This window comes from Hypanus sabinus, chromosome 17 (assembly GCF_030144855.1).
Source record: "Hypanus sabinus isolate sHypSab1 chromosome 17, sHypSab1.hap1, whole genome shotgun sequence".
NCBI classification, from domain to species: Eukaryota; Metazoa; Chordata; class Chondrichthyes; order Myliobatiformes; family Dasyatidae; genus Hypanus; species Hypanus sabinus.
The window spans coordinates 3,348,871-3,364,806 of NC_082722.1; the positions used below are offsets into that span (position 1 = coordinate 3,348,871).

At 45.3% G+C, this 15,936-nt stretch overlaps 1 protein-coding gene across 4 annotated transcripts in view; it reads right to left on the bottom strand.

The window, feature by feature from the left end:
- hydin (HYDIN axonemal central pair apparatus protein) overlaps window positions 1-15,936 on the bottom strand; it is a 1,146,554-nt gene continuing 1,130,618 nt past the window's right edge. For all 4 annotated transcript variants that reach the window (XM_059992477.1, XM_059992476.1, XM_059992474.1 and 1 more), the window contains 4 exons: window positions 15,651-15,801; window positions 14,572-14,802; window positions 7,640-7,864; window positions 1-1,144 (listed from right to left, as the gene is read on the bottom strand). In XM_059992477.1, coding sequence (XP_059848460.1) covers window positions 656-1,144; window positions 7,640-7,864; window positions 14,572-14,802; window positions 15,651-15,801 — 1,096 coding nt within the window. In that variant the 3' untranslated portion in view covers window positions 1-655. The remainder of the gene's footprint in view (window positions 1,145-7,639; window positions 7,865-14,571; window positions 14,803-15,650; window positions 15,802-15,936) is intronic.

Here is a 15,936-nt window from a genome sequence, read left to right on the forward strand (position 1 = left end):
AGCAATCCAATACTATTTTATTTATTGCATGCATTTAAAATGACAGATTATCGATCCAAACTAAGCAAGAAGGATAGATGTTTATTATTGATGCATATTGTCACGTCACTGGAGAAAATAAGGAAAAAATTACTTGAAAACATTAGAGAAATCTGATTATCTGACGTTGAAAGGAAAGGAGCCAGAACAGATGGGGCCTGGACCTAGAACTCCAGCCAAAATGGAGAAGATGGTGACTACTTGTTGGCTCAGCGGTAGGTGGTAAGGCTTAGAGAGAGAAATGATGAGACAATAATAAAAGTTTTTTTTGAGCTAAAGCTGAATTGAATTATAAAAATAAAAAGCAACATGTTTGGTAGTATGGCCTGTTAATAAAGTTTAATGATAACTTAATGACATCTCTTTTGCTGAAGGTATGATGCCTTTAGATGTGAATGATAAGCAAGAATATATGCAGCCAGTTAATCGTGACATAGGGCTAAAATGACCCAGATCATTTCAAGCTTTGGTGCTTATTAGTGACATTGCGATGGCTCATGAGATTGACTAACCATACACACATTGCAATAAGAACAGTCTCAATGATAACTTTGCACTGAGAAGAATTCGATCCAATCTGAGCTTTAAATTGGAGATCAATGAGAGGTGTCCCCTCTCATTTATCTGGATTAACTCCCTTTAGGTAATAGATCCAGGATATCACAGTGGACGTCCCCTCTGACTGCGGACAGGACACCACCAACTTGCCGATGACGGGTGATCTTGGAGTGTTAGCGCTTGCTTCAAAGCTGACAGTCACAAAGTGGCTTTTCTTCGGCCGAAGTGTCTCTGTGGACTTGCAGGCAAACATTGGATTGTCCGGCTGGAAGGAGAAGGTCTTGACCTGCGGAAAGATGTTCTTAAATGGGATGGAAGTGGTGGAACCGGCTCGAATAGTGAAGGGGCCCTGAGGTTTGGCGGGAAGGCAGAAGCCAAACAAGGGTATGCTGTACTTGCCCCCAATGGGAGAGACAATGTTGAGAGTGGCTCTGGATTCACCGAGTTGCAGAGGCTCATAGGTCACGTCCACACTCACTTCTGAGCCTCCTGGGGAGGCTGGGTGGACGGTGATACTCTTGTCCACCAGGAATTCGGCATTGTCAACCTGTGGAAAGAAACTTACAGTTATCTTCGATGACAAAGAAGAAGAAGATAGAATTTACAATGGAACAGTCCTTTGGCTCATGATGTCGGTCCAAATACAATGCTCAGCTGAAATAAATCTCTTCTCCCTGAATATCCTTCCATTCCTTGCATATCCAAAAGCCTCATGAACATTACCGTGCAACTTACCTCTACCAGCCATTCCAGTCACCCACAATCTCTGTAAAAATTTTAACTTTCCCCCTGTCCTGGTGTATTTGACAGTAAACAGGCAAGAAGACTGTTTATCTCTTCCTTTCATAATTTTATAAACTTCTAACAGGTCTCCTCTCAGTCTTTGATAAGCCAGAGAGAACAACTCAAGTTTGTCCAACTTCTGGTAGTAGGTGCCCTCTAATCCAGGCAACACCCTGGTAAACCATTTCTGCATCTTTAGGTGCTGCAGAAAGTACTATTCCATATGTCGTAACGAAACCCAATTTTCCTCGGGATCAATAAAGTATATCTGTCTGTCTGTCTGCATCCCATAACAATTAACAATTTGAAAGATGAAAAGGTATTTTAAAGGCATGATGAGGCAACCATGGCTGACAAGGGAAGTAAAAGCCAGCAAAAAAGCAAAAGAGAGGGCATATAACATAGCAAAATTAGTGGGAAGTTAGGGATTTGGGAAGCTTTTAAAAACCAGCAGAAAACTATAAGGAGAGAAAAGATGAAATATAAAGGTAAGCTAGCCAATGACATAAAAGGATCTCAAAACATTTTACAAATATATAAAGATTAATAGAGAAGCAAGAGAAGATCCCCACCACTGGAAAGCAATGCTGTAGTGGTAGAAATGACAGACAAAAAGAAATGGCAGATGAATGTAATAAGCACTTTGCGTCAGTCTTCACTGTGGGAGACACCAGCAGTGTGCCAGAACTTCATCAGGGTGTGTGCCGAGTGTGGGTGCTATTACTAACAAGAGGTTGCTTTGGAAGCTGAAAGGTCTGAAGTTAGATTTCACCTGGACCAAATAGACTACATCCCAGGGTTCTGAAGCAGGTACATGAAGAGATCATGGAGGCATTAGTTATGATCATTCAAGGATCACTAGATTCTAGAATGGTTCTGCGGGACTGTGAAATTGCAAATGCCACTCCACTCTTCAAGAAGCGGGGAGGCAGAGGAAAGGAAGTTATGGCCAGTTAGCTTGATATCAGAGGCTGAAAAGATGTTGAAGTCCATTATTAAGGATGACGTTTTAGGGTTCTTGGAGGTATATGGTAAAGTAGGCCAATGTCATCATGGTTTCAAGGCCTGACAAATCTTTTTGAATTCTTTGAGGAAATAACAGACAGGACTGACAAAGGAACAACTTAGAACATTGAACAGTACAGCACAGTACAGGCCCTTCGGCCCAATGTTGTGCCGACCTTCAAACCCTGCCTCCCATATAACCCCCCACCTTAAATTCCTCCATATACCTGTCCAGTAGTCTCTTAAACTTCACTAGTGTATCTGCCTCCACCACTGACTCAGGCAGTTCCACACACCAACCACTCTCTGAGTGAAAAACCTTCCTCTAATATCCTCCTTGAACTTCCCTCCCCTTACCTTAAAGCCATGTCCTCTTGTACTGAGCAGTGGTGCCCTGGGGAGGAGGCTCTGGCTGTCCACTCTGTCTATTCCTCTTAATATCTTGTACACCTCTATCATGTCTCCTCTCATCCTCCTTCTCTCCAAAGAGTAAAGCCCTAGCTCCCTTAATCTCTGATCATAATCCATACTCTCTAGACCAGGCAGCATCCTGGTAAATCTCCTCTCTTCCCTTTCCAATGCTTCCATATCCTTCCTATAGTGAGGCAACCAGAACTGGACACAATTCTCTAAGTGTGGCCTAACTAGATTTTTATAGAGCTGCATCATTACATCGCGTCTCTTAAACTCTATTCCTCGACTTATGAAAGCTAACACCCCATAAGCTTTCCTAACTAGCCTATCTACCTGTGAGGCAACTTTCAGGGATCTGTGGACATGTACCCCCAGATCCCTCTGCTCCTCCACACTACCAGGCATCCTGCCATTTACTTTGTACTCTGCCTTGGAGTTTGTCCTTCCAAAGTGTACCACCTCACACTTCTCCGGGTTGAACTCCAGCTGCTACTTCTCAGCCCACTTCTGCATCCTATCAATGTCTCTCCGCAATCTTCGACAATCCTTTACACTGTCTACAACACCACCAACCTTTGTGTCATCTGCAAACTTGCCAACCCACCCTTCTACCCCCACATCCAGGTTGTTAATAAAAATCACAAAAAGTAGAGGTCCCAGAACAGATCCTTGTGGGACACCACTAGTCACAACCCTCCAATCTGAATGTACTCCCTCCACCACAACCCTCTGCCTTCTGCAGGCAAGCCAATTCTGAATCCACCTGGCCAAACTTCCCTGGATCCCATGCCTTCTGACTTCCTGAATAAGCCTAACGTGTGGAACCTTGTCAAATGTCTTACTAAAATCCATGTAGATCACATCCACTGCACTACCCTCATCTATATGCCTGGGCACCTCCTCAAAGAACTCTGTCAGGCTTGTAGATGTTGTGAACTTGGATTTTCAGAAGACTTTGACAAGATGCCACATATGAGGCTGCTTAATAAGAGCCCATGGTACTACAGAAGATTGTCTGACTGGCAAGAGGCAAAGAGTGGAAATGAAGGGGCCTTTTCTGGTTGGTGGCCAGTGACTAGTGGTGTTCCACTGGGATCGGCATTGAGAACACTTCTTTTCACATTATATGTCAGCAATTTCGATGACGGAGTTGATGGATTTATGGCAAAGTTTGTAGATAATACAATGATAGGTGGGGGGGGGGCAGGTCGTGTTGTGGAAGCAGAGTCTGCAGAAGGACTCGGCCAGATTTGGGGACTGGGAAAAGAAGTGGCAGATAAAATATTGTGTAGGGAAGTATTTCATCATGCACTTTGGTAGAAGGAACAAAGGTATGTTATCTAAATGAGGAGCAAATTCAGAATGCAGGGTTGCAAAGGGACTTAGGTGTCCTTGTGCAAGATTCCCTAGAGGTGAACTTGCAGGTTGAGTTGGTAGTAAGGAAGGCAAATACAATGTTAGCATCCATTTTGAGAGGACTAGAGTATAAGAGCAAGGATGTAATACTTTGGCTTCATAAGGCATTTGTCAGGTCATACTTCAGAGTACTGTGAGCAGTTTTGGGCTCTTTATCAATGAAAAGATATGCTGAGATTGGAGAGGGTCCAGAGGATGTTCATGAGAATGATTCTGGGAATGAAAAAGTTGGCACATGAATAACTTCTGATGGCTCTGGGCCTGTACTTGTTGGAGTTTAGGAGAATGAAGGGGTATCTCATTGAAACCTACTGAATATTGAAAAGCCTGGACAGTGGATGTGGACAGGAGTTTTCTATAATGGAAGAGCTTAGGACCAGAGCGCAGTTTTCATCTCCACTGGTACTGTCTGTTGTTCCCATCCCCACTGGCACTGTCTGTTGCTTCCCTCTCCACTGGCACTGTCTGTTGTTTCCCTCTCCACTGACACTGTCTGTTGTTTCCATCTCCACTGGCACTGTCTGTTGGTTCCCTCTCCACTGGCACTGTCTGTTGTTTCCCCCTCTCCACTGGTACCGTCTGTTGTTTCCATCTCCACTGGCACTGTCTGTTGTTTCCCTCTCCACTGGCACTGTCTGTTGTTTCCATCTCCACTGGCACTGTCTGTTGTTTCCCCCTCTCCACTGGCACTGTCTGTTGTTTCCATCTCCACTGGCACTGTCTGTTGTTTCCCTCTCCACTGGCACTGTCTGTTGTTTCCATCTCCACTGGCACTGTCTGTTGTTTCCCTCTCCACTGGCACTGTCTGTTGTTTCCCTCTCCACTGACACTGTCTGTTGTTTCCATCTCCACTGGTACTGTCTGTTGTTCCCATCCCCACTGGCACTGTCTGTTGCTTCCCTCTCCACTGGCACTGTCTGTTGTTTCCCTCTCCACTGACACTGTCTGTTGTTTCCATCTCCACTGGCACTGTCTGTTGTTTCCCTCTCCACTGGCACTGTCTGTTGTTTCCCTCTCCACTGGCACTGTCTGTTGTTTCCCCCTCTCCACTGGCACTGTCTGTTGTTTACATCTCCACTGGCACTGTCTGTTGTTTCCCTCTCCACTGGCACTGTCTGTTGTTTCCCTCTCCACTGGCACTGTCTGTTGTTTCCATCTCCACTGGCACTGTCTGTTGTTTCCCTCTCCACTGGCACTGTCTGTTGTTTCCCTCTCCACTGGCACTGTCTGTTGTTTCCATCTCCACTGGCACTGTCTGTTGTTTCCCTCTCCACTGGCACTGTCTGTTGTTTCCCTCTCCACTGGTACTGTCTGTTGTTTCCATCTCCACTGGCACTGCCTGTTGTTTCCCTCTCCACTGGCACTGTCTGTTGTTTCCCTCTCCACTGGCACTGTCTGTTGAGTGTTTCCAGCATTTTTGGTTCTGATTTCTCCAAGAGACTTCCTAACCATGTCTTGAGTTGGGCAATATCCTGCCTCAGTTAGCAGTCACGGAGAGATATGGAGAGATATGGAGAGAAATGGAGAGAAGCCCTTCATCCCATTGAGTCTTTGCTTTGATTGGATTAATCCTACACTAATCCAATTTTATTCTCCCTACATTCCCAAGAGCTCCTTACCCCCAACCCTCAGGTTCACGCACCACCTGCACACTAGGGGCAATTCACAGGGGCCAATTAACCTAACATCCAGCATGTCTTTGGGATGTGTGATAATTACATGTAGAAGATAGAAACTCCACACAGAGAGTGCAAAGGTCAGGATTGAACCCAAATATCCAGTACGCTTGGCCACTCTGTGTCCTCATTTTCCTTCTCAAATCAGGGTCACAGAGAAGTTTCATGGATGACTGCTCCGTGCTGACGGATAAACAGAGTACTGCTGCAACATACTTGGCTTTTGGTCGGCAGTCTATGGCCCCAACTCACCAGCTGGATCCTGATGGGCAAACCCCACTTCCCACTCCCTGGCCTCACTCCCAGAAAGCTAACTCCATCACATCCCAGTTTTACCATCTATTAAAAACTGTCAAGGGCTTATTGAAAATATTTAAAAATACTCAATGAAATTAATAAAATTAATCATTCTTGGAAAACTGACAAAATTAAAGATGCTGAGCATCAAATTAAAATAACCAAAGTCAGTTCAAGTGGAGGAATTGACTGGTAACATACCAGCTTCCCTCACCGATGCTCCTCCTGCCTGAAGAGCAGGTGGTCTCTGGAGCTGTTCCAGGTCTCCCTGTGAGGGTTTAGCGTACACATGTGGTGTCCAGGCAGAAAGGTGGTGACCAGGGACCATAAAAAGACCAGGACTTAAGATGATGGGAGGTTTCCATGATGGGGATGGACAGCCAATGGCCCCCACACTGTACCTTTGCATTATGGAGGGGATGTCTGAACAGAAGAGTGTCCATATTATGGCAAGTGTTGTCAGAGATACCAAGGAATGCAGGAACATTGTTTCCTGAAAGTGGCAACACGGGTGGGCAAGGTGGTGAAGAAGGTATCTGGCACACTTGCCGTTAGTGGTCTGGGTGCGGAGGTGTCATATTAAATGTGTTGGAGTACTGCATGCGGTTGTCGTTGCCCTGCTATAGAGAGCTAGAAAGGTTTTACAAGGATGTTACAGGGACCGAGACTTAGTTTATAGGCTAGGACCTTTTGTCCCTGGATTGTTGGAGGTTGAGGATTGACCTTGTACAAGTTTGAGGGGTGGAAGGCCACAGTAGGAAAATCCAAAACTAGGTTTAAAGGGAGAGGGCAGAGATTAAAGGGGACCTGAGGTGCGAAGTTTTCACACAGACGGTGGTGGGTATATAGAATGAGCAGCCATTCAGGTGGGTACAGTTACAATACTCAGAAGAAATTTGGACAGGTACTGTGCATGGATAGGAAAAGTTTAAAGAGAAATGGGCCAATTAGGTCTAATTTAGGTAGTCAGCACAGATGAGTTGGGCTGAAGTTGACTCCACACCTCCCTCAGCAGTCAGCTTGAATCCTATGTCCAGTCTCTGAAGCATATTCTGAACCCACACCCTTCTGTCTCAGAAATCACAACGGAAGTGCCAAATACTAGACAGCAAAGGTGAGAGGGAAAGACTTAAAGGTAATTTGTGAGGCCGATTTCTTTAATGCAGCAAATGAAAGGTATCTGGAACATGTTGCCTAGGGAGGTGGTGGAAAATGATAAGACCAAAATGGTTAGGAGGCATTTAGAGAGGAATATGTATGGAGGGACATGAACCACGTGCAGGCAGATGGAATTAGTTTGCATTGGCATGAAGATTGGTGGGCCAACGAGCCTGTTCCTGTGCTTTATCCTACATTGTCCTACAGCTACTTCCAAGCCACAGTTGATTCATCCTAATGACCCTCCCATGTCTGACATACCGCAAACATGTTGACTGGCGTGTAGCCTTTACCTTGCAATGGTACTCAAGCTTCTGACGGGAGAGGTTGGTAAACTTGGCGCCAAGGACCTGGCAACTGCCAAGGGTGGTACGGAAGTACACAGGCCTCTCGTGCCCAGCGGGCCCCGCTCTCAACACCAATTCATACTGGAAGGTTCCCAGCTCATTGTTGTTCAATGTGAGGCGGCCGCTGCTTTCACCCTCTCTCAGGGGCTGGTATTCAAAGGTCAGTACACCCTGTAAACAAAAACAGAGCACAGTATAACATAATGAGGGAAAACATGGCAACCTGTTATCGGAGAGATTGTCCGGGGTTCAGGGTCAAACAAAATGTGAAAACAAAGAAAGGGTGCAGAAGTTGTAAATCTAAAATAAAAACAGAAAATGCCAGAAGCACTCAGGAAACAGAGTTAAGTTATAAGATTGAAGACCCTTTATCAAATCCAGGAAGGGGTCAGAAAAAGCAGCAGGGAGGGTGGGGAAGAGGGATGTTTCCAATGGTGTAATGCAAGGGTGATCCTGGGGACAAGGTGAAAACAATGACGTCTGGTCAGTAAGTGAGCCAGAGCTGCCAGACAGTGAGAACACGGACAAAAGTATAAGAAGTTGTGAAATGCAGAGCAGAAACAAAGAATAAAAATAAAAATAGCAGACCAACACTTGACCCGCTAGAGAAAGAACAAAACACAAATCATGCAAACCATTGAAGCGAACAAGAGCATTCTGATTCAAAATTGAGTCCTCAGATCCGAACTGTAGAGTAGCCAGGAGCAGGCCCAAGGCCTCACTTCTCAGTTCATCATGTTAGCGGGCATGGAGCGGTCTTCCTAGCCTCAGCGCCGTGGAGATAGCCATCGCTAAGAACGAGTGAAATTAGGTTTGCTTGTGATGGCAAGAAACTGTAGAGTTGAGGAGCCAGCTCAGCACATCATGGACATCATGTAGTCTTTTAACATCTCTGGACTACTTTTACTGCGCCCATGGTCTGTTTTTTTTTATTAATTATGCGATTGTTTGCACTGTTGTAACGATATGTTGTAAATATGTGGTTTTGTGCAGGTCTTGTAGCTTTAGGTTTTGGTCTTGTTTTGTCTGGTGGATTTGGGGCTCCTTTCCAGGGAACGCGCTAAGATGGTAGCGCGATATTAATACGCAGCAGCCTCTCTGGACTCTGGATTGGGGATTGCCAAACGTTATGTGGATTTTCCGGTGTAGTCTGCTTTGTCATATGCTTTTGTGATATCATTCTGGAGGAACATTGTCTCATTTTTTAACTGCATTGCATTTGTGGTTTCTAAATGACAATAAACTGAATCTGAATCTCTATGGACTCTGTCTATACTTCTCACTGTCTCTCTTTAGCGTCCAACATCATTAAAGACCTCAGCAATCCCGGACATTTTCTTTTCCCTTCTCTCGTCTTGTAGATGATAAAAAAAGCCTGAAAGCATATATCACCAGACACAAGGACAGCTTCTACTGCACTGTTATTAGGATATTGAACTGGCCTCTAGTACAATAAGATGCTTCACAATCTACCTCATTATGACCTTATTGTTTACTTGCACTGCATTTTCTCTGCAGCTGTATTCTGCATTCAGTTATTGTTTTACCTTGTACTACCTCATAGCTTTATGTAATAGTTCAATCTGCAGGAACGGTATGCAAGACAAGGATTAGATTATACTTCCGTATGTTAGGTCAATAACCCAATTCTATTTCCAATCACTGACCTACATTCCCACAGAGCTCCCTGTAATTTATAGAAATATGACAACACAAATCCTCTCTTAAATTTTATAGAACATTTTTCAAAACAGTTATAACAATAATAGAAAATTGTTTTGTGGTATTGTTAATAACTGGATATAGAAATTATTCCATTAGTTAAATTATGGGTGGTAGAATGAATATTTGAAGCCAAGGATGCCTACCAACTTGAGCATTCCTTTTTTTCTCTTCTACGTCCTGGGAAAAAACACAGGAACTTGAAAGCCTGGACAACCAGATTGAAGAACAGTTTCCACCCCAGTGCTCTCAGGCTCCTGAACCAATCACCTCTTTCACATTGCCATCTGGTAGTGTTTTCATGTTCTCGGGCTCTTAACTCTCCCTCTGTTCGAACATAAAACATACAGCACATTCCAGTCCCTTCAGCACACAATGTTGTGCCAACCATGTAACTTACTCTAGAAGCTGCATAGCCCTCGATTTTTATGAACATAACAAATAGGAACAGGAGTAGGCCATCTGGCCCATCGAGCCTGCTCCACCATTCAATAGGATCATGGCTGATCTGGCCATGGACTCATCTCCACCTACCTGCCTTTTCCCCATAACCCTTAATTCCCCTACTATGCAACAATCTATCTAACCTTGTCTTAAATATATTTACTGAGGTAGCCTCCACTGCTTCATTGGGCAGAGAATTCCACAGATTCACCACTCTCTGGGAAAAACAGTTCCTCCTCATCTCCGTCCTAAATCTACTCCCCTGAACCTTCAGGTTATGTCCCTTTGTTCTAGTCTCACCTACTAGAGGATACAACTTTCTCGTCTCTATCTTACCATTCCTTCCATAATTTTATATGCTTCTATAAGATCTCCTCTCATTCTTCTGAATTCCAGTGAGTGTAGTCCCAGGTGACTCCATTTCTCCTCATAGTCTAACACCCTCATCTCTGGAATCAACCTGGTGAACTTCCTCTGCACTGTCTCCCAAGACAGTAAGTCCTTCCTCAAGCAAGAGACCAGAACTCTACGCAGTACTCCAGGTGTGGCCTCACCAGTACCCTGTACAGTTGCAGCACAACCTCCCTGCTCTTAAATTCAATCCCTCTAGCAATGAAGGCCAACATTCCATTTGCCTTCTTGATAGCCTGCTTCACCTGCAAACCAACTTTTTGTGATTCATGCACAAACACCCCCAAGTCCCTCTGCACAGCAGCACGCTGCATTTTTTTACCATTTGAATCATAATCTGCTTTCATGTATCCTTCCAAAGTGGATGACCTTACATTGTACTCCATCTGCCAGAGCCCTGCCCACTCACTTAACCTATCTATATCTCTCTGCAGACTCTCCGTATTCTCTGCACAAATTGCTTTTCCACTCAATTTAGTATCATCAGCAATTTTAGATACACTACCCTCAGTCCCCTCTTCCAGATCATTAAAGTATATCATGAACATTTGCAGGGCCAGCACTGACCCTTGTGACACAGCGCTCACCACTGATTGCCAACCAGAGAAACACCCATGTATCCCAATGCTCAGTTTTCTATTAGTTAACCAATCCTCTTTCCAAGCTATTACATCACCCTCAGCTCTACGCTTTCTTATCTTATGTATAAGTCTTTTATGTGGCACCTTATTGAATGCCTTCTGGAAATCCAACTCCAGGTGCCTATCGTAGTTCTATGTACCTATCTAAGACTCCATTGTATATGCCTCCACCACGCTCGATGCACCCGCCATGAACTCTGAGATCTGTAGAGCAAGGACCTGCTGTTTACTGGAGGTTTACTACTTGGTGAGAGATCATCAGGCATGGGCTTTCAAACGTTGAACAATAAAGCCAACACAAAATTAAGTTAATAGCAAATTTGTAGTTTCAACTTTTGCTGAGTAGCTTAAGGTGAGAGTCAAAGAAAATAATATACATACTTGGTTGTTGCACTTTTTGCACTATCTCACAAGGTACTGCAGTCTTTGTACTGCAGTGCTCAACGCCGTGTTAATTATTACCACGTATACGCAAACAACGAATTGCTTTGCAGCCTGGGGTATGTGACAATAAACTCATTAATTGGAATAAAGCAATTATAGAAAGTTTGTGCCACGTGATACAACATGGTTATTATGAAAAGCTTCACAACCTGTGATGCATCACTCTACATACATTTCAGAACCTGTGATGCATCACTTCCTTACTTGCTGATGGAGAAGACTGCCCAACCACAGTTCTAGGGAGTAAGAGCCATTACATAACCTCAATACTGCCTGTACAAGTCATTCTCCAATCTTTGCAGTCCATTCGCAAATGTTTTGTCACCACACGAGGAGACATCATCAGTGTGCTGTTCACTCATGGTACGTCCTCCAAATGCTTGACCTTTATCTACTTATCAGCCAGTTGTTTGGTCATCAGCTCTGCTCTTCAAGACTGCTTTGAGCACACTGACTGGCACATGTTCAGGGAGGCTGCAACCGATGGCAACTCTATCAACTTAGAGGAGTACACGACATCAGTGATTAGCTACATCAGCAAGTGCATTGATAACATCACTGTGTCCAAGACCGTCACTACACTCGCTAACCAGAAGCCATGGATGACCGTGGAGATGCATGCGCTGCTGAAGACCCATGACTCCGCCTTCAGAGCAGGCGACAAGGCAGCTCTAACAACAGCAAGGGCCAAACTGTCCCGAGCCATCAGAAGGGCAAAGCGTGCACATGCCCAGAAAATCCACAGCCACTTCCAGGACAGTGGCGACACGCGGCGCATGTGGAAGGGCATCCAGGACATCACCAACTACAGGACAACATCACCTGACTGTGCGGGGGGTGCCTCCCTCCCAGATGCGCTGAACAACTTCTACACTCATTTTGAGGCAGAAAATCACGTGGTGGCGAGGAAGTCCACCCCTCCTACAAATGACCAGGTGCAGTGTCTCACCATGGCCGATGTGAGGCCAACCTTATGCAGGGTCAACCCACGGAAGGCTACTGGACCAGACAACATCCCTGGTAGAGTGCTCAGAGGATGTGCAGACCAACTAGCAGATGTTCTCCCCGACATCTTCAACATCTCCCTGAGCAGCGCTGTCGTTCCAACGTGATTCAAGGCCGCCACCATCGTCCCCATGCTAAAGATGTCTTCAGTGTTCTGCCTCAATGACAACCGTCCCATTGCACTCACATCCATCATCATGAAGTGTTTTGAGAGGCTCATCATGAGGCATATCAAGACCCTGCTGCCCTCCTCACTGGACCCCCTGCAGTTTGCGTACCGTCCCAACCGTTCAACAGATGACGCCATTGCCATCACCCTCCACCTGGCCCTAACCCACCTGGACAAAAAAGACATGTATGTTCAGATGCTGTTCATAGACTTCAGTTCAGCATTCAACACAATCATCCCTCAGAAACTGATTGAAAAGCTGAGCCTACTGGGCCTGAACACCTCCCTCTGCAACTGGATCCTAGACTTCCTGACTGGGAGACCTCAGTCAGTCCGGATCAGGAGCAGCATCTCCAACACCATCACACTGAGCACAGGGGCTCCCCAGGGTTTCATGCTCAGTCCACTGCTGTTCACTCTGCTGACCCACGACTGTGCTGCAACACACAGCTCGAACCACATCATCAAATTTGCCGATGACACGACCGTGGTGGGTCTCATCAGCAAGAACGACGAGTCAGCTTACAGGGAGGAGGTGCAGCGGCTAACGGACTGGTGCAGAGCCAACAAGCTGTCTCTGAATGTGAACAAAACAAAAGAATTGGTTGTTGACTTTAGGAGGGCACGGAGCGACCACTCCCCACTGAACATTGACGGCTCCTCGGTAGAGATCGTTAAGAGCACCAAATTTCTTGGTGTTCACCTGACGGAGAATCTCATCTGGTCCCTCAACACCAGCTCCATAGCAAAGGAAGCCCAGCAGCGTCTCCACTTTCTGCAAAGGCTGAGGAAAGTCCATCTCCCCCCCCCCCCCCCCACAAATCCTCATCACATTCTGCAGGGGTTGTATTGAGAGCATCCTGAGCAGCTGCATCACTGCCTGGTTTGGAAATTGCACCATCTCGGATCGCAAGACCCTGCAGCAGATAGTGAGGTCAGCTGAGAAGATCATCGGGGTCTCTCTTCCCGCCATCACGGACATTTACACTACACACTGCATCTGCAAAGCAAACAGCATTATGAAGGACCCCACGCACCCCTTGCCATCTGGGAAAAGGCACTGAAGCATTCAGGCTCTCACGACCAGACTATGTAACAGTTTCTTCCCCCAAGCTGAAAGACTCCTCAATACCCAGAGCCTGGACTGACACCAACTTACTGCCCTCTACTGTGCCTATTGTTCTGTTTATTATTTATTGTAATGCCTGCACTGTTTTGTGCACTTCATGCAGTCCTGGGTAGGTCTGTAGTCTAGTGTCGTTCTTTTATGTTGTTTTACGTAGTTCAGTGTAATTTTTGTATTGTTTCATGTAGCACCATGGTCCTGAAAAACATTGTCTCATTTTTGCTGTGTACTGTACCAGCAGTTATGGTTGAAATGATAATAAAAAGTGATTTGACTTGACTTGATGGAAGCTCAGTTGTAGACAGGGAGGGAGGTTTCATCGCCGTATGGCTGTGTGGCAAACTCTATGTTTCGTCTGGAATTTTGCCTGCATTGGCTTACAAATGGGATTGAGGTCTACATGTCTGTTTACGGAGTTCTTTGTAGAAAACTGTGCTTCAAGGAATTCTCTTGCTTGCCATGATTTTCACTGATGCCCAGTCAAATTTGTGCCCCTCTCAATCTTCATGGGTAGAGACTAGGGAGAATTGGTCATGCCACTTAACAGACTGTTAAGTAACAATTGAGCTTCTGTAATGACAACCAATCAACTGGCTGATAAATAGATAAAGGCCAAGCATTCAGAGGGCACACTACAAGCATACTGACGATGGCTCCTAGTCTGGTGATGAAACATTTGCAAATGGATTGCCAAGATCAGAGAGCAACTCAACCACCCGAGCTACACATTTTCCGAGTTATTTCCAGGCCATTCTCCCGCTACAATCTCAGTGCTGATGTAGGGTCTCAACATTGAACATTGTCCATCTATTTGCCTTCACAAATGTTGCCTGACCAACTGAGTTCTGCAACAGTTCGCTTCTTGCTGTGTTTTGTGCTGACTAGTGTCAACAGCCCAGATTCCTATTGCTTTTACCTTGGCCTGTGGTGGGACTATCAGTTGTGCTGGGAGAATGATGTCCGTCAGTTTACACTCGGTGCTGAATACAGTTGGGACAGTGAGTGGGTTTTCAACTTCCACCATGCCGGAGGTACTCTGACGAACTGGCGCCGTCAACTCAATGGTGCTGATTATCCCAGGAGGTGTCGACTTAATGTTTAGAATGTAGAACAGATATTCAAGAGTGGTCTCATTACGGAAGATCATCTGTAGAGACAGAATATGAACATTTTAATCCCTTCTCTTCTCCTCACCTCCCTCTGGTGTTCCCCTTTCCCTTTCTCCCATGGTGACTTCCTTGTCCTATCAGTTTCCTTCTTCTTCAGCCTTTACCTCTTCCACCTCCTCCCAAGTTCTCATTAAGCCCCTCCTCCCCCACCCACACTCTTTGCCTCTCACCTCCCTCCCCCCACCTTTCTTACTCTGGCTTCTTCCCCCTTCCTTTCTAGTACTGATGAAGGGTCTCAGTGTGAAACGTTGACTGTTTATTCCTCTGATTAGATGCTCCCTGACCTGCTGAGTTTCTCCAGCAATATATGTGTGCTGCTCAGAACATGAAAAGTTTCAGTCTAGACACCAGTTAAACACAAGCTAAATTTCTGAACACTGAACAAACCCAATTTTCTTTCTTTAATCATTCCAGTTTGATGCATTCTGAATTGTATGAATCACATTCATTATGTATTCCCTGAACAGCTTTAACAAAACAAGTCAGCATGTGTCCTTGTTTCACATTATCCGTGAGGACCACCATTCCTGTTGGTTATCTACCACAATATCACGTCAGGAACACTGGGCTAGTCAGCCGCAGAATCACAGGCAGGGGAACAGCAGGAAAGTGTGAAGAATCACTGGGATCCAGGAAGTATGAGTCAATACTAATGAAGAACTTGCAGAGGGAGAGGTTGTGCAAAGAATTCCCAATGTGAAGAATCAGGGAGGTGACAAATGAGAGACCTGCCACTAGAAACAATCTCATTTCACATTTTAAACATCTGTATTAAATGTCTCCAATAAATTCCCTGGCGTGAGGCAACGTGGCCATCCTTACTCACCTTCACTGAGATGTTTGTCTCCTTGTAACTGTAGAAGTTGAGCCTGTAGTCCCGCTGGGAAGATCCAGGAACATCTACATAGTCCAGGCCTTTCAACGTGGTGGTGTTCTCCAACCATTCCGGCTTGATCAGCTCTGTGATGGCTCGGAACCTATTTGCCACATGACAGTAATGAAGAATGCAGTTTAACTCTCACTTGTGTGCATTCTCCCCTGGAAAGATCATCATTTCATCCCTGTCTGAGTTTGAATTAGGTTAATGTTCCACTGTACCAGTACATATCCAA